The sequence below is a fragment of the Myripristis murdjan genome, chromosome 11 (assembly GCF_902150065.1).
Source record: "Myripristis murdjan chromosome 11, fMyrMur1.1, whole genome shotgun sequence".
Lineage (NCBI taxonomy): Eukaryota > Metazoa > Chordata > Actinopteri > Holocentriformes > Holocentridae > Myripristis > Myripristis murdjan.
In genome coordinates this window covers 20,782,062-20,807,470 of record NC_043990.1, presented here as the reverse complement: position 1 = coordinate 20,807,470, position 25,409 = coordinate 20,782,062, and the positions used below count along the sequence as shown (strand labels likewise).

The 25,409-nt window shown below is 42.1% G+C and overlaps 1 protein-coding gene across 6 annotated transcripts in view; it reads left to right on the top strand.

Moving 5' to 3' along the window:
- The first annotated feature begins 4,764 nt into the window (after positions 1-4,764).
- tbc1d5 (TBC1 domain family, member 5) overlaps positions 4,765-25,409 on the top strand; it is a 27,528-nt gene continuing 6,883 nt past the window's right edge. Inside the window, exons 1-23 of one of the 6 annotated variants that reach the window (XR_003928911.1) lie at positions 4,765-4,856; positions 10,387-10,435; positions 10,785-10,903; positions 11,901-11,958; positions 12,109-12,217; positions 12,470-12,559; positions 12,978-13,052; positions 13,933-14,000; positions 14,141-14,243; positions 14,762-14,850; positions 14,998-15,048; positions 15,218-15,287; positions 15,907-16,079; positions 16,169-16,311; positions 17,441-17,547; positions 18,384-18,469; positions 18,802-19,082; positions 19,267-19,329; positions 20,161-20,369; positions 20,714-20,813; positions 22,316-22,395; positions 22,497-22,763; positions 23,371-24,217. Coding sequence is in view for 4 of the 6 variants with exons in the window: in XM_030063129.1 (XP_029918989.1) it covers positions 10,804-10,903; positions 11,901-11,958; positions 12,109-12,217; positions 12,470-12,559; positions 12,978-13,052; positions 13,933-14,000; positions 14,141-14,243; positions 14,762-14,850; positions 14,998-15,048; positions 15,218-15,287; positions 15,907-16,079; positions 16,169-16,311; positions 17,441-17,547; positions 18,384-18,469; positions 18,802-19,082; positions 19,267-19,329; positions 20,161-20,369; positions 20,714-20,813; positions 22,316-22,395; positions 22,497-22,763; positions 23,371-23,658 (2,610 nt within the window). In the remaining 2 variants the exon portion in view is untranslated. The other 5 variants (XR_003928910.1, XM_030063129.1, XM_030063130.1 and 2 more) reach the window with 5 other exon arrangements.

The following is a 25,409-nucleotide window of genomic DNA, read 5'->3' as shown; positions in this document are numbered from 1 at the left end:
GTTCTAATCAACTGATCTTCCAGGAGAAATCATTATTTTCACATATATAATCTCTGAGTTTAATAAATATTCATGTGTTTTGAGTGCAGGGCTGGACTGATAATTTTCAACTTCACTTATTGATAAGACAGGGGGAAAAATATAGGGCAAAGACATTTGATAGACCCATCTCATCAGATAATAGGTTGTCTTATTCTATAGGGTCATGTTACTCACTTCTGTTCAAAAACTTGACACTACTTTTCTCACCCATCAGCGGTTTGTTACGCCAGCTTTGATGCATTATCGTCTCTCTCGTCAAGAAACACACGTTTACAATCTGGTGTGATAGAATCTGCGGGAGCATGCAGAGGCTGAGATATCTGGGAGGGTACACCATGCCTCCTCTACTTCCTGAATGATATCAAAATGTTTTTCTTCCTCGAAACTCTGCAGCCAGGTGCTGAGTGGCATGATACCACCAGATAAGATTTTCACTCTGAATATATCTTAGAGTCAGGGTGGTTTAGCTAAATATGGATTTGGAAATGGAGGGGGGTTTGCAAGGTTTATCAGCATAAAACAGACTCAAAGAAGCAAGCGGTGTGGTGAGAAACAGGTGGAACTTATGTATCTATTATTTTAATATAAACCTGGTGTTATTATTATGATCATATGATTACATTGGTACAGAGGTGGGTAGTAAGTTTACCCACTGCAAGTCAACAGCCTACAGGCCTCAACACTGTATAAAATGTCAGAGCCTTACATTTCACCACCAGGATCATGCTGGAAATAAGTGTCACTGGCCTGCATGTCAGCCCCTCTCTCTCTCCTGCCTTCCCTGTCTCTCTGCTGTGACTGTCAAATAAAGCAGAAATGCATTAAACAAAAATCTTTAAAAAAATGACGAGTAAAGTAAGCAGGCAGCAGACTGCAATAATAAAAATTAAAAAAGCAATATCTGTATCCCAAAACTGAAAATTGAATACCTACTCAACAAACAAAATTAAAATAGTTGAATATTCTGGTCCAGTAACACATTACGAGTCATGCAAAGGAGAAAACACACTTTTTGAGAGTGAGTGCCCTTCACGTTATGTTCTGTGGGCTGTACTTATACTACTCTAGCTCAAGTTGTTCTTTTCTACCGGTAATCGACTCTTTTCCCTTGTTATATTTGAGCAAATAGGTTGTATTACAGTGGTTTCTCTCTCCATGATGGTTTTAGAGAAAGTTGATGATTTTCACACAGTGAGCTGACAGACACACATCGCTCTGCAGCTTCACACTCAGCACCACAGAGCAGGTGATGAGAGAAGACGCCCGTGCAGCCTCAAGTTGCTATATTACAAACTTGTCAGTTAGTGAAACAATGTATTTAAGTGGTTTTATGAAATAAGAACAGGTTGCAAAATTGGTTTAAATACAGTCACTCCACTGTTACAACCATGTCAGTGTGCAGGGACAGTTGTAACACATGCCAGGGACGTGTGTTACAACTTAATCAATCAAATACTCAAAGTGATTATTTATCATACACATTATTGCAACTAATCATTTCTTTAAATAAAAAAATGATCTTTTTTCACACTACATGACAAAAAAGAAGGGATACTGTCAAATTATATTGCAAGAAATTATTTAATGGGTAGAACACGCTAATGTTTATGAATAAATTAATGAATATATTGATTATTGTACAATTTTAAACATTTTTAAGGTTTGTCAACATGTTTAGCACTTGTCAACACTTCTTGTGCACTGCATGTTGCAAGCAGATCGGAAACAGTTGGAAACCTCACATTCAGAGCAGCCTGAAGCCTGAGCTTTTTCTCACAGGAATTACTTTAACATACGTTTACCTCATCATTTGAAACTTTATATTTAATATCAACACACAGCATTGTGTAGGCCCCCTTTAAGATATAAATGAAAGCACTTGGGGCGGTTTTAATAGTAGCTGTTGGGATCTCTTGATATTTGGTATCAGGACAGTATGCAAAAAATAAATCTGATAGAAAAGTTAAATCTTTTCCTCAAAAAACACTTTTGCTGGTAATTTTCTCTGGGAGTTTCAAATGTGGTGCTACAAGCATCCCTGGTCTCCTCCACAAAAGAAAAATGCTGTTAAATCGCTTCTTTTTGAAGTTTTATTACATGGTGTGAAAATAGATCAAGCTAAAAATGTACCCAATGTAGGGTTTCTCTTGAGTAGTTTTCTTACACAGTAACTTTTACTCATACTCAAGTACTTTTGGATGAGTAACTGTACTCTTACTCCACTTAGAAGTATTCTGTACTCTACCCAGCCGTGGGTCAGTAGCAGTGAATTGGTGTCATTGTTTGCAGTTATTAGACAACATTCGACTGTGCTGATCACCCGGACTCTGTACCAGCAAAACTGTGTCTCTACAATCACATGCCCCTCAATGCTGCCTGTGTTTCCGTCTCCTGTCTGCTTTCTTTCTTTCTGTTGCTTCCTTCATCTGCACTGCTGCCTCCATCCCTGTTTCTCTCTGCTATCTCCCTTTACTGACTTTGCACATCGGCGCGCTTCCTCAGATGGTGCAACGTTCAAGCCCCATTTGGTCAGAATAGCTTTACGGAGTAATTCAATAAAGCTATATGCTCCTTTCTGTCATCTGTTTCCATGACAATGCCTCTGTCAGGGCCAATGGGAGGCCGCGGAAGCCTCATCATCACTAATATTAGCTATAATAATGATAATGGTGCTCCTGAAATGCTATGCTTGTGATGATGATGACGGTAATGATTATCACGGCTCTTTTGTCATGCACCCCATCCCCCATTCTGAGTCATTAGCCCACTGATATTTGATGTCCCCACCCCTATTTTCTTAAAGGGACTGCTTTTTTCCATAATGACCTTTATAGCTTGAATTATGCATGTTGTCAGCATTTTATGTGCACCACATCAGTAACTTTTATTCTCCTTGTTTTGAGTTTTCTGTTGTCTATACAGCATCATGTGCTTAAAACACTCCCTAGACAAATCTCACCCATCTGTTCTCACTTATTATTGTTAGTAAGTCTCCAATAAGTATCTGATTATTTCAACACTCATGTTGAAGAGACCCTTTAAGTGTTCATAGTCTGTTTTGTCTCAAGGTGTTTGTTTCAATAACTCATGCTGACTCATGCGGTCCAATGGTCCAACACGCCCTTGTGTCCTAGTTCTTTGAATAGTCAATACTCTTCAGCTGCTCCTGTCCTTATCTTTCTTTGTTTCTTTCTTTCTCCAGAATTGCCCATAAATAAATATAAAGATAGATATAGAAATATATAGAAAGTAGTGGCACTTCCACAAATCTTAGAATAGGTGAATCATGTTCCTCTTTTTTATTATTATGGCCTTTTTCTTTTGTTTTTATTTTATGTGTATCTGAATGTGTTTTGTTCTATTTAGACCCAAGAAAGAGTAGATGTTTTCATTCAAAACAGTTAATGGGAATTGTGGTAAATTAAACTAAACTAAACTAAATCGTCCTTGCCACACCACTATTATTTTATCTTTGTCTACCTGAGATTATGGGGTTTTGGCACTAACCTGTGCAAACTGGCTGCCATTACCACACTCTCAGCAGCAATCCCCTGCTTGTAATTTGTCAGAACAAGACCGGATGAAGGACATTTTTCCTTTAGTCTGCACAGGAACAGCCAAGCCACATTTTATCCTTCCTTCTTCCAGTTTGTCTGTGACAAAACAGCATTGGCTTTATCGCTTTTTGAGTTGAAGTCGGTTGTGGATTTGTATATTTCCAGCAAACGCTGTCCCTAAACCAGACCAGTGTGAAATATTATTTAATATTTGGCATAAGTAACACAGGGGTCCTGGGTGGTCAGTAGGCTGACATGTCTTCCTGCACCTCAGCACATCAGGATGCAGCATTTCTCTGAGGATTTATTCATGAAAATACTTTAAATGGTTTGGAAATAACATCGACAGTGCATCCAATATATCAAGATGCAGACCTGCAGACCACCTCTGAGCCTGGGCGAGGCTCCCTGGCTAAGCTGGCGGAAATGAACCTCAAATATTGCATCTCAAACTACAGGGAGAAATATTAAAATTTGTATGATCAAGACACAACAATTTCTATACACTGATTTGAGTTTTAGATTTAAATAAAGTGGTTGACTTTATTGTACTTTTCTGTTGTTATCTTGATAATATGAAAGTCATTTCTGCCTGCACAGCTTAGGGCTTTTACCATTCATCTACTTTTTATCCACTGTTTGGAGTTTTAATTTACTGACTGACTGGCTGACTGACTGACTGACTGACTGACTGACTGACTGACTGACTGACTTACTTACTTACTTACTTACTTATTTGTTTATTTATTTTCTCCTTGTCATGTCTTACTCATTTTATTACTATATTTATTTTGATATTTTGAGTTTTATCTATTTCTTCCTCTCGTTTGCTCAATTTCTGTTTTTATTTAATCATTCATTTTTATTTTACTTTATTTAATTTAATTTATTTTTAATTTATTCATTTATTTATTTTTCCCCGTTTCATATCTTACCCATTTTATTACGACTTTTATTTTGATATTTAGAGTTTTATCTGTTTCTGTTGTTTCCTCATTGCAAACTGCTGAGATTTATGAAAAGTTTCTGGTTTCAGTTTCTGGTTTTATTCATTCATCCATTCATTCATGTATTTCACTCTGACCCGTGCCGTGTGCGGGTCTGCAGCCAGACCTCAGCGGGCCCGTCCGCCTCGGCTCCCCGGTCACATGATCAGTCAGCTGGGCTTCAGCACATCCGCCTGACCCGCCGCTGTTTACAAATCAGCAGACCGAGCAGCGACACAGCAGAATGGGGAGTCCTGCGTGATCTGAACAGGTAGCCGGACCACACCGACAGTCCACGTCGCTTTGAAACATTACTTGACGCCGCTCTGTGGTAGTCACACCTGGTTTTAATCCGTGTGTGAGTGTGTCACCACTTTGTTTCGTTGCCTTTCACTAGCGCTATGTCGGAAGTAGGCCCCTTCCCGGCTCGGCTGGACGCTGCTAACCGCTAGCTAGTAGCTTGCTTCCCGAAACACTCTTGTCATGTTTGTGTCACCTTCACTAAGACAAAACCTAACCACGGCTTGTCTTTGTAAGTTCCTCTGAACTAGTTTTGCCTTCGTTTTGCCTTCGTTTTGCATTGGCTGGATACAAGCTAGCTGTTGTTTGGCGCTGTGTGTGTTTGCATCGATAATCCCGCTGGTTATTACCATCCATGTTGCATTTAATCGAGCACTGTATGCCAGTTCATGTGCAAACTGACTTTAATAGATGCGAGTTGTAATTTGAGAAGCGCAGCAGAAAAATAATAATAAAAAAAAATCTCTTGCATAACATGTTTGCAAAATGCAGTGCTCCTCCACATGCCATTGAATCCTGGTGGGCCACCGTGCCAGCAGGTTTCAATGCAGAGTTGTGGTGAAACCCTGCCCACACGGTGTAAAATGCTGTTTTAGAGGCCCGTCCACCTTGCTAAGAAACATTCAGTGCGAAAAACTGCACAGAGGCAGTGCTGTGTGACTGGGTAGATTGTGATTTGCATTAGGCAGTAAAACCACTTCTCATTCAGTAAAAGGCTGGTCTGTCGACCTTTAGATCCAGAGAGGAAGAACAGTGTTTTCTCAGAACTGAAACCAGCCTTTTGCCTGTTGTGTTGCACGGCTGATCCCTTTACAGTGTCTGCAGTAGTTTATCAAAGCTGCACACACACACACCTGCACTTGTCTCACACAGTATTGGGGAAAATAGGCTGTGGGTGGGTGATGTGTGATCACACTCTAAAATTGGGCTTCTAATGTGTTTCTGCATGTGTGTATATGTTGAATATGTTTCTTCCTGGTTTATTTATTTATTTATTTATTTATTGTGTAGGTCCTCCCAAAGATCTGCCGCTTCATGTAAGCAAGATGTTTTTGGCGTGTCAGCCGGTCGACCCCGGACACAGCATGTTCCCGATCTTGGCTCAAGTCAAGGTCCTGAGTGTAGAATAGACTGGCCTCCTGCGGATCATGTGACTGTTAAGGCCGTTGGGCTGTAATTGCGTGTTGAAGTAGAGGCATGTGAGTTTGTTTAGCACAGTGTTTCTCTCTTTGACTCCCCGGTAGTCTCCTATCACCTACACTAGCAGTGCCATCTCCTCTCAATGCTGTTTTCTAAATCCCCTGTGAGCTTTTGTACTCTTAGAGCCATGTGTTACATTAACACCCTATTTTGCATCAGGCAGTAATTTGGCAGTGACTCAGTGACACAGTTGTGGTGAAGTCTCCTGGGCTGTCTGAGCTAATGATGTGAGATTAGTGATTAAGTGTGGGCTACTTTCAGGAAAGATCAAATGAATTTTTCAGAGTCGTCAAACAAGACTGCAGCCTGGTCAGATCAAGGAAAATGCAGCTGCTGACATTGAAATTGAAACTCTTATGGTGCTTCAGTAACATATTTAACATTTAGTTTCAGTATTGTTTAGCCATTGTACTTTAAGTTTTACATGCTTCAACAGGGGTGAAGCTAGAGCTGGGTAATAAATCAATATCATATCAATGTCGGCACATGAGACTAGATATCATTTGGGGTTTTGGATAGCATAACATCTTTATCTTTCAATTTTCTGAACTTATTAGACTGTTGGAGCTGTTCTGTTATTGGCCTCTACCTGCTTGGTCATCATATCCACATTACTAATGATTGTTTTCCAAAAATCTCATTGTATAAAAATTTTGTGAAAGCACCAGTACTCATCTCTACAGTTTTGTCTCAATATAAACATTGAGGTATTCAGTCAGTGAATGATTGCAGGATTTAATTTTGTCCTAGTTGAAGCATTTCTTTGTGCTTTTAGGTGATCCCTCAGATTTCCTATACTGTATCCAATCAGTGACCAAAGGCAGGCTCTATTTTTTTCAAGCAGATCCGTTGTATGAAGTAGCTGAGTTAGTGTGTGACTGTTCTGTGTATCACAAGCCTGAATATGCCCTGTTGTCTGCAGTGATGTAATAAGTTTGCCCCCAGCGTTCTCAGCTGATCTGCCGCCCCTGGATGTTTTCATGATATTAAAAAAAATCTGAGGCTGCCTTGCTCTGATCCAGCGGAAAAAAACACAAAGAAGTGACAGAAAGTTATAGGCTCTAATCCAGCGACCTGCGTGTCCCCTTTGAGTTTGAACGTATTGTTAGTAACTGCTACCTTTCAAAAGTCAGCAGTATGACCAAAAACCATTTCTCTCTCTGTCACACGCTCTAATTCAGCTTTAACCTAGCAGGCTGTAATTATGAAGCAGAGTCGTTTCAAGAAGAGGGAAGTGAAATATTATGTGGAGCTCATTAATGAGGCTTGTTGATGGAGGAAGCTAGGGGCTAGGCAATGCGACTTTTAGTATTGCTTGAAGCCATTTTGATGTCAGCAAGACCCAAATAGGCTGTGTGAATGGTTAACAAGTCTTAACCAATGTAACAAGATAGTATTTGTATGCAGCCTGCATTTCGAGCGATGCAGTTTGGATTTAGCTCCATGGGCTGTTTTTAGTTAAATCCCAGGAACAGATCTTCCACCCCAGCAACAGATGGATGCAGTGTTATTTGTCTGTTGATTTATTTATGCATTTCATTATGTATTGATTTGATTATTTCATAAAAGATTCGTGTTTTGAATTATTGAGGCATCTCCAGGTGCATCGAAGTGAATTATGCAGAAGCTAATTTGCCTTGATTATTATGTTGCGAAGTTCGGACGTTGTTGTAGTGTACGTGAGGCTCCTCTCTGGGAAGGAACTAATGAAAGCAGCAGAAGGCTAACGGAAGACTTGCTTCAGGCAAGACTGTGCTAACACGGCAAGGCCTCAAATCTACTACCTGCAGCATCTTTTCACTCGCACACAAGGGGCTGCAGACACACTTGCATATGCACAATACATTCCTCCTCATAGGGTAAGTAGTGGTGTGCAATCTGAGGAGGTAAATGCATTATTAAAAAGTTAGGAATGACCTTTTCTTTGTAGCAGGGAGGGACAAAGGACTGGATGCATTTTCTAGGTTGTGGGGTTATGGCGAATAATGTGACTTCAGTTAGTTAGATATTTGACATGCTAGGGTACTTAAGTTGATACTACAAAGTTTGTAGCAACACAGGAAACTCTGATAGTCTTTCATCACCATCTTTTAACAGGAAACTGAGAAAACAGGTCATTATTGTATCTACCTATTCAAAACAATTCTCCCTCTTTGCCTATAGTTGTGGATTAGCTACGATTATTTAATAGGATAATGTCCTTTTCATAAGAGAGGGGAGAAAAAAACCCACTGACTTAAGACAGGCATTAGTCTTTGAGGGGAACAGATGTTGCCTAAGAAAACAGGCACATACATTATGCATATAAAATTATTTCTATTTTGATGACATGCGTAGCTGATTTATCGAGCGGTGTTCCATTCGTATGGTTAACAGGTTTAAGAGATGCCTTTGTTGTGTTATTTCCATAATTAATAAAGGGAAAAAAACATAATGCTCTGTGGAAGCATGCTATTCTGTAGGCCTGTGTATTAGGCTAACCATATTCATAAACATGGAATAATCCCAAGCCGGATAAAGAATGGAGGCATCGTTGGTTAACCTAGATTGCGGCGCTGTGATGTGTTCACAGAGAAAGTTTGTTGACTTTTTTCAGAACTGAATTTCCTTGGCATGGAGGAGTTGGCTCAGGGTTTACCTGGTGAGGACTGGGGGGGGGGGGGTTTGGAGAGGGGAGGGTTCCTGGCTCGTGCTGTCACTGTGAGACATTTTCAGACGATTCACTGTTAGCAGCAACCTATGCTGACTGTTAGAAGATTGAAAAGTATTTCTGATACCCATACCTTCATGTTGTTTGTGTGCTCATTCTGTCTTTTTTCACTCATGTGATTTTTATGTCCCGCCACTAAGGTTTGTGTAATGCAGGACACTGTGTCATCCTGATGGTGTCTCTGTCTGTGCATAAATACACTGAACACAAAAACTCAGTAACAAAACACAACAGAAACTTTTCACAAGGTTCTTCCTATAGAGAAGGCAATATGATTTCATTTTGGAAATACCTTGATGCATAAATTTACATATCAATGACAAAAATCATGAACTCCTTTATACTTTAAAATACATAGTTCCTAGTAATACCACCTATGTATTATGTGAAATATGTTGACATCAAAATATTTGCTAATTAATGTATTAATTAGCCTAATTAATGACCTCATTAGCCAACCTAGTTTTGTTTAATGTATCATGGTGATTATGGTGAGACATTAGGTATCTGAGGTGCCTCTTGTTAATTTAAGCCATTCTTCACTAGTTGTAATTAGTGTCATTATCTTAGTTTAGTCATTGATGTTGTGGTAAATACAAAAGGTGGCCTCCAGTCTGAAATCATCATACTGTAGGGTAAAGAATGATTAATAAAAAAAAATCAATAGTGAAGCATTCAGAAAACCTAAGACCATTCTCTATTTTCATGCATTTTCCAATTTTTACAGTGCCTTGCATAAGTGTGCACCTGAAGTGTGCATTAAGACAAAAAAGCACACATCTGTTGGATGCACAAATATTCACTCCCCCTCATTCAATACTGCTACCCCACCTTTCAGTGCAATTACAGAGGCGAGTCTACCAGCTTTGCACATCTAGAGTCTCCGATTGGGCTTTTCTAAAACATTAAAATTCTTTGCCTTAAATTATTCCATTGTATCTCCAGCTGTATGCTCAGGGTCATTGCCCTGCTGGAAGGTGAACCTCTGCCTCAGTCTCATGTCTCTTGCAGACTGAAGCAGGTCAGGAAGAATAGCCCACAAGATGGCTTCATCCATCTTGCCCTCAGTCCTGACCAGTCTCCCAGTACCTGCTGATGAATAGCCTCCCTGCAGCGTGATGCTGATACTTGTGCATCCAACAGATGTCAGCTTTTTTGTCTCTGTTATTGTTTGCGTCACAACTAAAAGTATTTTGCACCTTCACAGTATATGGTGTGTCAATCAAATGGTAAAAGCCCAATAATACCAATCTGAATACATATGCAAGGCACTATAAATATACCACTTTAACGCTATTTACTGTTTACTGTGAGTTTAATTTCATAAAGATTTAAATCAACTTCAAACAGAGTTAAATTTTATTTTGCAAATAAATAGTTGGCTGCAGGTCTGCGGGGTGACTGTGTTTCAGTGGGACATAGTACATGACAGTTGTTTTCTGAACTACCCTATGCTCACTTTTTCCACTGCCTTCATTCTTGGTTTCGCTCCATTTCTCATCAGTAATGCGGACGCATTTATGATATCAAATAATTTCCTTGGCCTATTTTTGAGCTCTGAAGGTCTTTCCATTCTTGTTTCTTTTTGCAGACAAATCCTCTTCTGAGTTTTGGCTGAGGAGAATTGCAAGGCTGTGACAGTAAGTAAGGATACGAAACAATTCAAAGCTGTTAATTAGCCATAGGAGTAGAAAGACTTAACTGACTGCAGTAGGGAGATTGTCTTTATGCCTGAACCTCTACACAGGGAGATCAAGATCAGACACTTTAGCAGCACAAATGCGTGTCAATGCAGGCTGTGGCTGATGGCCACTCTCCTATTCACTATTCAGTTGTAGCAGCAGTATTAGTCTTTTATTTCCCCTGAACTTAAGAGCCTTTTTATGACTTCAAAACGCACAGGCAATGTGCAACACACACATCAAAATCTGTTAGCTCTTTTTGATTTTGAGCCTGGTTTCTCTTTCTCCTCCTACCGTGTTCCTCTAGGTCCTGCTGGGTTGCGGTCATGCAGCACCCAAACTTCGAGACCCGCCACCCTCTCCAGACAGACGAGCAGCAGGAGACCGGCTTCGACCCGCTCCACAACTTTAACAAGAACCACAGCAGTACGTCGACCCCGATGGCAAAACACAAAGACACCCCACCTGCAGTCTAGATCTGGTTGAAACTCTAACATGGACAGCCTAACATCCAATTTGAGTCCCTGAGTACATTTTGAGAAACAAGTCAAAACGCTTTGTTGGAGTATTATTTCTTAAGCCCGCTTTGTGAGTAGCTACTTACCAGAGGTTTATAATAGAGGATTAAACTTACTTTTGCACTGAATAGAGTGGTGGAGGCTCTTTACAGGGACCATAACCAGGAGATAAGAAGTAGAAAGAGATTGGATGAAGTAAAGAGGTAGATGGAGAGAGAATAGAGAAGAAGCCAGCTGTTAAGTGTGAGTCAGACTGATGATGCCTACAGGCTGTGTGTGTGCATGTGTGTGTGTTTGTAGTTTTGCGTGTGAGAGAGCAAAAAGGTGGGGGGTCGGCATGTTGTGGAACTGATGAATATTCATGCTGAGTGTCCCTGTGGAATGATCCACTCCTGTAACTAATGTTGATAGACAGCTCTCCGACTGCAGTGCGTGTTCACCTGCAGGCCAAATTAGTCTTATTACCGGTAATAAAGGCGATGAGGAGGAGTATGGTGCTTTACTTTCATTTTTGCTGTCATCACTTTGCCTGCTTCACACTCTACCTCATCTCCTATCATCTTAGAGCATGAGAGGCCCCAGAAGGGACTGATGGGTCATCTGTTAACAGGAAATAACACACTAGCTTAGTTTTCAAAGCTGGTGCAGCGTTGCTTTTGTTAGTTTGTGTTGTATTTCGTATGGTCCCTCATTCACATGCACTGAAAATCATTGCTTCATAGAGTTTCATTCGTTAGCATAGGTTGATTAGATCTCCCCCTTGTGGCTCACCATGTAACTGTGTGTGTGTGTGTGTGTGTGTGTGTGTGTGTGTGTGTGTGTGTGTGTGTGTGTGTGTGTGTGTGTGTGTGTGTGTGTGTGTGTGTGTGTGTGTGTGTGTGTGTGTGTGGTGTGTGTGATCACAGGAGGATCCCTTGACAGCAGCTCATACTCACAGTCTCAGTCTACCTTCTTGTCATACAGGTAAGTGTTTGTGTTCAGTTTGCTGCTCTCAACTCTTGACTCTCCACTGGATGACACAGTATTTGGCCCATACTGGATGGAAAATCCTCTAAAACTACAACTCCTCTCCCTTTTTCCCATCCAAACTCCGTCCTCCCCCTGTCACGGCAGGAAAGAATGGGACGACCTGTTCCTCAACAGTAATTACCTTGCCAGGATCCGGCAGGCAGGCATCAACGGTCGACTGAGGAGCAGCCGCTTCCGCAGCGTGTGCTGGAAGGTAACTGCCAAATGGATCAGCTCGTCTTATCCAGTTTGATTAAAGTGGCTTGGGCAGATTCCCTTCCTCACAAAAGACTGCAGGTCTGGCAGTTTCCAGCGTGTTTTTTTTTTTTTGTTTGTTTGTTTGTTTGTTTTGTTTTTTTGATGAGGCCGTCTGTGGTTTGGACTGACATTACAGCAGCCTGGGGTTTGGTTTTGAGAGTGACTAGTGTCTGTATGCCTGATGACCTGTGCATCATCTGTGTCCTAGTTATATCTGGAGGCTCTTCCAGAGGACAAGAATCAGTGGATCAACAAGACCAAGGAGCTCCGAGCCCAGTATGAGAAGATCAAAGAGATGGTGAGAGTGCCTTGTCATGGTCATTTTCTCCAAGTCGCCCAAGGAAAACAGGCACACACCCAGAGCTAGCTTATTGCATTTCTAGCCTGGTACTTGAAGCTGGGAAAATAATTATTGGGTCATTTACCCGGACACGATCACCACTCTTAATCATCATATTTAGTCTTGATGATTTGAAGAACAGTGTTAATAATTTATGGCCACTCGGCATCTTTACTACTTTGAACTACCATAGTCATTCTACGAGAAATACAGTGTCGGTATTGACAATATGGCAGTAGTTCACTGCAATTCATTATAGAAACTCAAATCATAAGAGGCTTATGAGCTGTTAGTTGTGAAGCCCCAGTCAGAGTTGATAATGACGAGTGTTGAGTGGCAGGCTGTTGTTGACCAAGATGTGGACCTTTTCTTGTAGCACATCACCAACCCTCGGAAGGCCGCCGGCCAACAGGACCTGGTGGTCAACAACCCGCTCTCCCAGGATGAGGGGGTAAGTGTGAAAAAAGTGAGGGTGTGTATGTCTATAGCATGTTAGGTTTTCATCGTAATATTTATGTGTGGTTATAAAAATAATGCAGATGTAGTCTAATAGTCTGTCCCAGACTGTGCTGTTGCTACAGTCATGTACTAGTTGAGTGATCTATTATTGTTGATTCATTAGCAGATTGATTTAAGAAAAAAAAAAAACTAATTATAAAGCCACTGAATTGATGTTAAATCAGGCAATTAATAAAGCAGTTTTTAAATCAATAAAAAAGTCATTAAAATCTGTGGTTTTACTGTGTTGCTATTTATTTCCCCATCTCATAATCCCCTTTGCCTAGCGCTTTACCACTTACACTCTCTGACTGGGTGACACTTTTTTATTGGGCAGCTGTTTTGTGTCAGATGACATGCGCTCACAGTGTCATGCTCATAATAAATGGAAGGCACAACCTGCAGAGAAGTAGCTAGTTCTTCTTATTTGCCTGTTAATGAATTTTGAACTGGCCCCTCAATGCTGCAAGGTGCCAGTGAAGTATTCTCTCACCCCTCCATGGTTGGTCCATTCAGTAATTACCATTGCAGTAATTAATTCATCGATTAAGGAACAGAATTGGGGAATGGAATTATTAATTGAGTCATTCAATTATGTTTTTTAAAAATTGTTCTGTAAACAGTTTTTTAATTGCCTCGCTTTAAAGACACTTTAATTAATCCCTCATTTATTTGTTTATTTATATATTTATCTGGCGTTTCCTTGTTTACCAATAATAATTAATCCTTGTGCTTGTCAATAAGTGTTGTGCCAGCACGGTTCCTGCATTGCAGTTCCTTAGGCTCTGAAACATTGTCTTACAGCTTCATCTCCCTCTTTCCTTTCCCTCCAGAGTCTGTGGAACAAGTTCTTCCAGGACAAGGAGCTGCGCGGGATGATCAGACAGGACGTGATGAGAACGTCTGTCTCACTATCGTTCTTACTTCTCACTTTCGTACCATCATTTTTGCCCAGAAATTGAATAAAAGCGCTCTTGTGTTGATGTGAAGTCAACCCCTTCCCTGTCACTCTCTCTTTTCCTTGTCATCGGTTTGCATCAGGTTCCCGGAAATGCGTTACTTCCAGGAAGAAGATGTGAGGACCAAGCTGACGGACATCCTCTTCTGTTATGCCAGAGAGAACGAACAGTTACTGTATAAACAGGTGCGCTCAGTGAGAGTTCAAAGGTCAAGGTCAAATGGCTTCGGTGGTTGCGAGGTGGTTTTCTTGCTTAGCCATGGATGTTATTTATCGGCTGTTGTGTGTAACTGGTCCCTTGATGGTCTCAGCGTCTGTGTGTGTGGTCTTCAGTGTCTAATAAGCTCAGACAAAAGAACAAAAAAGTCTTTTGTAACATAATTGTTAACTGCATCTGTAAGAGGTGCCAGCAAATGAATGGAAGGATAGTGCAGTACTTCTTTTGTGAACTGAAAGTGACACGTGGCCAGGCGGTGGCTAACTATATCTGAATTAAAGCTGTCGTTATGGATTAGAAACCTTGTACATCACCATTTAAAAAAAAAAAAAAAAAAATGACTGACCACAAATGAACCATTTTTCATTCTCCTCATGCTTCCATCTTTCTTCCATCTGTCTCTCGTCTTTCTCTCCTGCCCTCTTGCCTCTCCCTCTCTCTCCCATCCTTCTTTTGTCTTCCCCTCTGTCTGTATCTCTGTCTACAGGGAATGCACGAGTTGCTGGCCCCCATAGTGTTCGTGCTGCACTGTGACCATCAGGCCTTTCAGCACGCCAGCGAGACGGCAAACCCCAGGTCAGTGTCTCCCTGAGCCCCTCACTGGTCACCAGGCGCTCACCCAGGCCTCCCATTGGCTCTAGAGCTACTCTGACGCCGAAAACATCCCTGCATCTATTTGGATGTCGTTGATTTGATATCTCTCTATCTCCATCTTTTTTACAGTGAGGAGATGAAGTGTCTGCTGAACCCAGTGTACCATGAACACGATGCCTAGTGAGTACACTCTATTGGACACGTAATTGATAAGGATAATTTGCTCTCCCCGAGTTCCCAGATTGATAAATTTCATTACAACTCAAATAATTGGAATTGCTTCACATGCCTTCACATGCTCTCTCTGTCTCTCTGTCTCTCTCTGTCTCTCTCTCTCTGTCTGTCTCAGTGCCATGTTCTCTCAGCTGATGGAGACAGCAGAGCCTTGGTTCTCCAGCTTCGAGAGGGAAGTCAGAAAGGTTTGTCTCGTCCAGCTATATCTGATATTGCACGTTGCACAGTAACTGTTACACGTCGTAAGCATAAAGACTCAATAATGGCTTGGTCTGCAGATATGAACATATAGATGTGATATAATGATACTGAGTGGGTGTACAGACGTGACAGTGGGGAAAAATTGGTTATTGCAATTTCAAACATTTATGTATTTTGTTGTTTTGTTGAGAATATTTGGCCAAAAATCATGTTATATATGAGAGAAAGACTCCTATTTTTATTTAAACAGAGCAAGTTCTGAATTGTAGTATTGAGTTTCCACCTCCCCTTTTCTTAAGCACCGGAAAAAGTAATTATGTAGAGAGAAGTGCACTTGCATATATTGTGCATGCAGAAAACACAGCTCAGTGTAACTCAGTGTTGGCATATTTTACTTCTCTCTATTCTCTGTACATCCAGTGGTTCGGTTTGGTTCCAAGTTGGAAAGAGGGTATTTTTTCCCAAAATGTTGGAGTATTCCTTCCTTCTGAGTTGTAATCTTAACTTGATCTCCTTTTCATTGCGACTGGTCACTGTGTGTTTACTTTATGGGTAAAGGCACTCATAATTAACACAGCATCACATAATAATGCACTCCTCCAGGGGAAGGAGGAGATGCTGACCAGCATCCCGTTCGCTCGGCCCCAGGACACGGGGCCCTCTGTTGCCATAGTGACCAAAGTCAACCGCATCCAAGACCAGCTGGTGAAGAAGCACGATGTGGAGCTGCACATGCATCTCAACCGGCTGGAGATCGCCCCGCAAATCTACGGCATGTCAGTAGATCCACATTCAGTGAGTCTATTCCTCATTGTGATGCCGGAATACACAAAAGCATCATTTCCCTGTCTGTGTGTCCATCCAGCCGGTGGGTGCGTCTACTTTTCGGCCGAGAGTTCCCTCTCCAGGACCTGCTGGTGGTGTGGGACGCCCTGTTTGCAGACAGCATCACTCTGGACCTGGTTGACTACATCTTCGTGGCCATGCTGCTGTACATCCGAGACGCACGTACGCCCCATTTCATCACCCACTGGGCATAATTGAGCTGTAGCATTTGTTGTTTTGGTAGCATGTACTTTGATATGACAGATTTAATTTAGAAAAATGTAATTTTACTGCACCTCATTTAATTAGATGGATCAATATTTTGTTTTAATATAATAGAGTAGAATATTTATAGCCACACAACAAAAGCTGGGGGGTTTTATGGTCAGCAGGGTGGCCTAGTAGTTAGAGAGGCTGCCCTTCAACTGTAGGATCTGGATTTAAGCTCTTGTATTCTCATGCCTCCACCCTGCTGAAGTGCCCTTGAACAAGACACTGAATCCCAACGAGCTCCAGAGGGGCTGGTCTGTATCTGAACCTGACCTCTAACCAGATTATTATAGATTACAATAGAGGCTGTGCTTTTGCATATCATCACTTGTATCTCCATAATGCCCGCTATTAAGAAGCCAAGAAACGGCCTTTGCATTTTTGTGTCCATCCAATGTGGTTTGACAGGGTTTTATAAAAAATCGAAAATAAATATCGGCAAAAAATCTAGAGCAGCAACACTGTAGTGACAGAGAAGTTAAGTGTCTTCAGCTGTGGACGGGAGGCTGTTTATGAGGCAAGTGCTTTTATTTTTCTGCGATCTGAAGGGTTTTTCAGTGGTGAGCAGGTAGGAAATATGATATGATGGATGTTAGAAGCTGGGGGAAATCTTCATTGGCGCATCTGAATATGCACTGGATGAAGAGGGATTCAGGTGTGGGTCAGTCAGTGTCAATGACTTTATGCTATGGAGAAGCTGAGCTGTTATTTTGCCGTTTGTGACTCACTATCAGTGCACACAAAGTCAGAAGTGTGCTTGAGCAAGGAGCCCAACCTGCTCGCTCATTGTGAATGATTACTGACAAGGACTTACCCTTACCTAACATTGAAAAATGTTTCATTTTGAAATACTAAATAAAAATGCATCACAGCTTTTCTAATGTTAAATGGCTCTTCTGGATTCTTGGTTTCGGTAACAGATATAAATGTTGAATCTAGTTAACTCTGAACCTTGTCCAGATTTGACACAGTCAGATTCACGTATAATGTCATGGATTTTGACTTAACCAAAAATGCATGTGTTGTCATTTGTCTGTCTCAGTGATTGCGAGTAATTTCCAGACCTGCCTGGGCCTGCTAATGCATTACCCTCCTATAGGAGACATCCACGCTCTGCTACACAAGGCTCTGTTCCTCCGAGATCCCAAGGTAAACAAACACACAAGAGCTGAAATGTTGTATTTTCAAATCCCCAGGGGAAAAAAAGTCCAGTGTGGTATATCAAGCGTGACTGATCAAATCCTTGGAATGCATGTCCGCGATCCATGTGACCAGAAGAAAAGTTGCAAAGCAGAAGCAGGCAGCTGCCGTGAGGGGGGAAAATAAACCTTACATATCAAAAACACTGTGTGTCTGTCCATTCACCCAAATCGCTCATTCATGCCTTTTATCACCGCAAGATTCAACTACTGCAGTAGCATTCTTTATGGCCCATGCTCCAAAGTCCTCAGTAAGTAAATACATCACATCCATGCCAGGCACTGACATGGTTCTGTACGTTAAAAGCTGATGGTGCAGCTTTGTTTACCTGATCTGTGTTGTTGCGCTGCTCTGATACAAACCATGTGCTTCCCTCCACGGCCACTGACCCATACTTACTTCGCCACACTCTTGTCCACTAATTTGTGGGATGGTGATCTAGGAATGGGCTGATCCAGTGTGACAGCAACACCCCTAGGTGTACCACCATGTCACGTCAGGTCCCCATCACAGTTACACCTGGAGGGGGGGCATCGCTTTTAGTAACAGGGGTGTGTGGGGGGGCTCTTGCATGGCTCATAAGTACTGAGTCAGAAACACCAAAGTGTAGCCATTTGCTTGTTTACGTAGTAATGCACATGCACACACAGATCTTGGGTTGGCTGGTGCCCAACATGATTGCAACCTTATTTTACTTGTTTATGAGGCACCACAGAGGCATTTTTTTCCCTTGTCTAGTGAAGGCGCTCATACATAAAGTGTTTACTCCTTGCCTCTTCTTCTAGAACAACCCTCGTCCCGTCAACTACCAGTTTCAGCAGAACCTGGACTACTACAAGACCAGGGGAGCCGACTTGGTGAACAAGACCCGGTAAAATACACACACACACAGCTTGTTTTCATCTATGTCACACACATAACTGCATCATCCAGTGGCCTAGATACTGTCAGGGTTTCTGCGGTCATGCTAATTCCAGAAAAGTCATGTGTTTGAAATTGTGTTTGACAAGCCTGGAAATCTTTGGGAAAATGATGAAGTGCCCCTAAAGTTTTGGAGAAGTCAGTGAAGATTTTAAACAATGATTGTTATCTTAACAAGTTGGTTTAGAGCCTGAGAAGCGAGGACCGTTAAGATATTTCTCTCCTCCTCGTTCACCTCCACTTCTCTGATTTCACCTGTCCTCCTTCCCTCTCTTCCTGCAGTGCCAGTGCCAAAACAGCACCACTCAACATCAACAAGGTCTCCAGCAGCTTGCTCAACTTTGGCAGGAAGCTCATCGCCCCGGCTATGTCGGGGGGGTCCAGCGGCATCTCGCCGATCAACAGCGAGGTGCAGTCCTCGTCCTCGCCCGCCCCGGTGGCCCCCTCACACCCGCTGGCCGAGCCCGCACCGAGCCAAACCCCCCTGCAGACCCAGAGCCATGTCCAGTCCCAGCACTACCGCCTGCTCAAGTCCGAGAGCATGCCTGTTCACCTCAGCAAAGGTAGGCACACTCTCTGTCATCAGCTACCAGCTCCTGTGTTAATGTCTGCAGCGGTGTAACCGGTGTGTTAACTGCATGTACAAATGAACACAAGTGTAGGTGAATCTGAATATTTGCAGCTCTTGGTTTGCGTTACATATGTGTGTGTGGCAGCATCATTCGCCTTGACTCTCCTATCTGCTAGATGTAGTTTCAGGCGGAGTTTCACAGGTCTCTCTCGCTGCCCAGACTCACACTGACACACAAGGTAACTGCTACCATGGCAACCGCTTGTGTGTACATCCCGTTCACCCCCTCCCCCTTGTCTTGTTTGTCATTGCTTCATGCGCATTTCGCTCACTGGTGCTCTTATCATTTACTCTTGCTTTCATCCAGCGCCGACCAATTTTCAGTTTCATTTCGTTGACTATCAGCCGTTCACCATCCAGTATCCCATCAAATATAATTGTACACATATTTATGTAATACCAACTTTTGACCGGCAGAGGGCAGTCAAGTCCACCACATTTGCAGAAATTAACTCCATAGCGCCAGTATCATGAAGTGTTTGGAGCGCTTCAGTCATTATTTTGAACTTGTGCCAAAAGAGCTTGTCGTGTGTTTGTGTGTTGATTCTGCTTGTTGTGTGTTGGTCCTGCATTGCACTGATGATAATATGTCGAGTGTGTGTGCTGTGTAATTGCCATAAAATGCTGCTCAATGTTTCTGGAGGTTTTGAGTTTGGAAAAAACGTGCGTTTTACTCGCATTTACAAGTGGAAATGTCCAGCTGGTGACACTTGTGACTGTGCTTTTTGCAGCTTGTGCCTCTTGCCGCTGTATATTCTGAAATTGAAATAGTGTAAGAATGTAACTGCAGCAGGACTTTATTTTTGAGATTTATGTATTCAGAGGTTTTTCACTTGGCTTTTTGTCTTTTGTACCACTGTGTGAATCGTTTTCTTTGACAGGGGTAATTGCTGTAATTCCTTCTAAAAATAAATAATGGGGGTGAATGTGAATATACGAGTAAAGTTATTTTATTCTAATTCATTTTGGTTTGTAAGCAGAATTTGTCTCCTCTCTCCTCTCTCTCTCAGGCCAAAGCTCCAGGACAGTAAGCTCTTCCCCCAGCACTGAAAGCCTCTCAGGTGGGTGTGGCCTGTCCACAGCCTCCCCACCCCTTCCCCCCTCCAGAGGAAGTGATGTCAGCACTTCGTCCCCACCCCTGTCTGCCACCAAGAAGGAGTCCTTCTTCAACATCACTCGCTCTCGCTCCCACAGCAAGACCATGGGCAAGAAAGAGACGGTGAGCTGTCACTTGTAGTCTCTCTCTATCTCTCTCTCTCTTTCTCTCACTCTCGCTCTCTCTCTCGCTGTCTCTATGTCCTCTTTTTTTCTTTCACTCAGATTTTTCTCCTACTTTCATCATCCTCTCTCATCAATATCTTCATCTTTGCTTTATTCTCTACCACCCAACTTCCTTCTCATGCCCTTCCACTTTGGCTTTTAAACTCTGACCCTCTCTCTTGGGGTGTGTGTGTGTGTGTGTGTGTGTGTGTGTGTCTGTGTGTGTGTGTGTGTGTGTGTGTGTGTGTGTGTGTGTCTGTGTGTGTGTGTGTGTTTGTGTTTGTGTGTGGGGGGTGTTATCAGGAGGAAGACTTGGAGGCCCAGGTATCCTTCCTGCAGGGCCAGATCAATGACCTGGAAGCCATGAGCAAGTACTGTGCCAAGATGATGAACACACATATCTGTGAGTTGAGCTCCTGAAACACACTGAATGTTCCAGTCACCTTATAATCATGTAAACCTGCGAATAATCCAAATATTAACCAAACACCCATCCAAACACTGCAAATCAAAGCTCAGACACACTGATGACTGACTGACACATGAAGTAAGCTCTTAATATAGCACCTATAGTACCAGTGTCTCAAATCCAATCCGGCATTAAATGCTGGTATTTAAATAAATAACATTTTATTTGTTCGGGAAAAAAATAACTAAATGGATAGACAAAATAATCACGTTGTAAATTTACTTCATAAATATTTTTTTTTTCTGTGGAGACAGTTTATTTCTGTTTTATTTAATATGCAAAAGGATTTAATCCATCTATTTATTTATCCAAAAATGTTTTAAATTTTTCTCTTTTTATCATTTGCACTGAAATGTTTACCTATTTGTCTATTTTCAGTATTTTATCCAGTAATTATATTCATTTATTTTAGGGCTTGACCATAACAACAAAATCATATTTATTGTCACAGTATTGTAGGGATGACTGGTGCTTTTATAAGATACTTAAGCATGGGAGTTTGTGTTAAGTGTTTTTTTTTTTTTTTTTTTCTGATTCCTCTATTCAGTATTTTCTCTCCCCTCTGGCTCAGATGTTAGGTGTGTGTGACCATGGGCTCTAACGTGACATTGGCTAATTGTTACAGAGAAATGTGTCCATGCCGTCCATGTAGTCGATGAATCTTTTGGATCCACATTAGAGGTCTTTTCATTAGCAGTCACTGTTGTGGAGAGCGCAATCATCTGGTCACTCACTCAGGCGCTGAAAATATCATCATCTGCTCTGTGCAGCAGCAGCCGCAACACAAATCTGCCCAGCCATGTCTGAGATCTGTATTTGATTGCTCTAGCCAACAGTGCTGTTCGATTCTCACCTCACCAAAATATTAAAGGAAAAAAATATTGGAAAACTGAAAATCAGAAAAATAGATAAATAAATACTTCTGCAAAAGTAAATAAAATAGCTTAATCCACCAACACAAGGTTAAATTTTTAAATGCAAAGGATATAAAGATGAAAATCTTAAAAGTAGTTCAATAAAAGAAATTAAGCAAAGTTGTGATTTGTGAGCCAAATTCTGAATCAAAACACATGATGTCTAAAACAAATTATTTATATTAGCTGATGCATTTAAATTTGTATCATGGATAATCTTGTTTGAGATGCTGGCACACCATGGATGCCATACATAAAGAGGTGAGAACAGCTCAATACAAGTTTGGGTAAAAGCATTAGTGTTTTTGTTACACAGGATGTTACACTGAAATATCTTTTCAGGATTATGAGAAACTTCCACTGAGCCCATTTTCCACTGACAAGAGATTATTTGAGCAGAGAGTCACTTAAACACATCTCAAAGACACGCAGCCCAGAGTAGTAGCAGGTGAAACAGCACAGTAGTGATGTGTTCCTCACTGTACTTGGACCGGTGAGTGACTGCTTGTCGTGTTTCAACAGGTAAGATTCAGGAGGTGATTCTTCAGGAACACTTGGAGAAAGAGGATGAGGTGCTGGTGTCGCTGGCCGGACTCAAACAGGTGTGTGTTTCTAATACTTGTGTTAATTATACGCTCCTTACATGCGTGTGTTTGTCCTCTGCTCTGACCTCTGCTGCTGGTGTGGCTCTTGATCCCGTCAGATCAAGGACATCCTGAAGGGGGCGCTGCGCTTCAACCAGAGCCAGCTGGAGGCCGAGGAGAATGAGGAGATCACCATCGCAGACGACCACTACACCTCCATGGCAGCAACAGCAGCCACGGCGACCGCGCCGCATGCCAGCAGTCACCACGACGACCACCAGCGGCATGGCAACAGCCAGCGGAACCGAGACTCTGACCACGACGGGAGCGTGAGCATGGACGAGAAGGAGGAGGAGGAGCAGGCGCTGACTCCTCCAGAGCAGCAGGTCGGTGGTCCCTCACCTGATAAACTGTCAGCACTGGAGCTCTGCTGCTGTTTCTGCAGACGGGAATTTAATGAATATACAAACATCGTGCTTTACCACATAATTGCTTTTTAAACACATTCATCCCATTGCAGCTCTATCAGCCTCATGCACAGCTGCTGAAAGCCTTATTCAAACGGGATTCATTTTTCTGCCTTTTAGTCCTTAATTTTACATGACATTTTGCACCAATATTCAGGTTTCATGCCTAGAAATAGCACTCAGCTTTCCCCTAGAATTTTATCTATGTATTTATTTATTATGATTATAAAAAGCCTGTGAAACAGCATTTAGACCGTCCATCCTTGGGAACTATGTATAACTCTGGAATGTAATCATTTCTGTGTTAGGGGTGTTACCATAGGCTAGTATTGGAAATGCACCATTTCAGTCTGATGTAATGTTATATGGCAAGTAACTGAAGGTAAAAGAGCCCAGAATCTTTGGTGGCACTGGCCTAAATTCACACTCTTTGCTGATGAATGCATCTCTCACTTTGTGTTTAAAATAATAACTCAAGTTGGTTTGATTGCAACTAAGACAGACTTGGTTCTTCTCGTGCCTCCAGGTGGCATCTTCTTTGGGCTCAGAGGGGAAGAACTGGGATGACTACATCATGGTGTCCCAGGACGAAGACCTGCAGGCCCCCGAGGGAGGCAGAGGAGGGGGTGGAGCTGAGCGCACCCCTCCCATCAGACGAGGGCGCGGCTCGGTGCGGATGGAGCCAGAGGGAGCGGCGGGGACCTTCCACGACCCCCTGATGGTGGGCACCGCTTCGGGCTCATCCAGCCCAGACGAGGGCTCCACCCACAGTAAAGACTCTGACTTCACCATTGTCAACCCGGGCGACCTGTGAGCCAGCCGGTTAAACTCCGCTCCTCCGACGCCTGAATCAGGGAAACCTGGACCTGGAATCGGACGGAAGCGGGTGGGGTTGGGATCTCGGGTCCTCGGCGGAGCACCACCGGAGCTGCCGCTGGGTAAAAACTTGCACATGTGAACTGTGATGTGGCTGGCTCGCTGAGGAAGCCGGCCAGTCACCGATACCGTATACTCTGTCTTTCAATCTGTCATCTGTGCCACTTCAGTCCTGTCTAACTCGATGCTGTATACTCTCTCCTCTACCCAATGCCTGTCCTCTCATCATGCTTGGGACTTCAACGGTTACCATCCAACCTCGGCTCCCACTCATCATGATTTTTAACTGCAGTGCACTGCTCTGCCAAGAGAGGGTGCCATTGAACTGCTTACTTTGTCACTACATGATTGCTCTCGAGAGTTGGACCTCAAACTGCATTTACTGACTGGGGAGGACGCTCTCCTCTCCCCAAAGCTCACTGTACTGATTGGAGTTTAGTACTCTGTTTCTCTGAAATGTGGAGATCTGGCCATACCTCTGTCTAATAGGTGTGTGTGTGTGTGTGTGTGCGCGCGCATGTGTGCGTGCATGAGTGTGTGTGTGTGTGTGTGTGTCTGTCCATCACTTCATTCATCTTCTCTCTGATACTCAAAGGAAAGATGCTGTCCTGATTCTGTGTCAGTGGTTGAGGGCAGCTTGCTCCCCATCTTAAACCAGTGCCTCAGACCGTTATTTTAAACCAGACAAAACCTGACTATTTGCTCTTATTCTTTTTTGTTACTTTTTTTTTTAATTTTTAAGAAAATATTTTAACCCTTAGACCTGCATTTCCTTGTTAAAATTATTAAATTATGGAATAAGGTTCTTTTTCTGTTTTCTTCTTTTTTTTTTTTTTTAATTGATTCCAAAGTGGAGATTTTTTTTTTTTTTATGTGGCGTAGATTTTGTTTCTCATATCATCGTTTAGTTGTTCTTGCTTCCTGTGGTAGCCATATAAAGCAGTGCACACAAAGAATGTCCCTCTAGCTGACCATCCAGTATAATTAACTCTAGACCAATAAAACTACATTGCTCTTGCTACACAGTGAAGTTATTGTGTTTGTTTGGGGAATGCGTGTACACTCTGTGAAGACCGATGTAAAAATGCGTGTGTATTTGTCTGAGTAATTAGGCTGCACAAATGACTGCATATAATTAGGTATTTCAATTTTAGTTTCCATAATCGTAATGTGGAGTGTTGCCAATGCTGAAACTTGTCATTTCACATAGAACACTTCCATAGAGTATTTTAAAGATTAAAAAGTGCACTAAGAATCTTTCTCAAATCATCAAATTTTTGATAAATCATCACAGCATCAGGCGAAGTAGTTGAGATTGTCATTTTAAATATGATCCTACAACCCTAGTGAGAAGTGGCAGTCATAAATTAGCATAACAAATGGCACTTGCTAAGAGGCTTTTATCCAGAGTGCCTTATTGCTCTATAAATGCATTTTTTTTTTTCATATGATGGAGTGTCTTCAGATGAAATCAGACCCTTAATTGTGGCAGTGGCAGTGCTATGCCGCACTCATTAAGCTACACAGGAGCACCCAAACATTTTGCATGTGTCAGTCTGACTGAATAGCACCAATGTAAAGGATTTATAGCAAAACAAATACAAACAGAAGGAGAGGCACTCATTAAAAACTAGTTTATTTCCATCCTGACCGCTGGGTAATGATGAACTGTAACCTTTTACTAAAGAA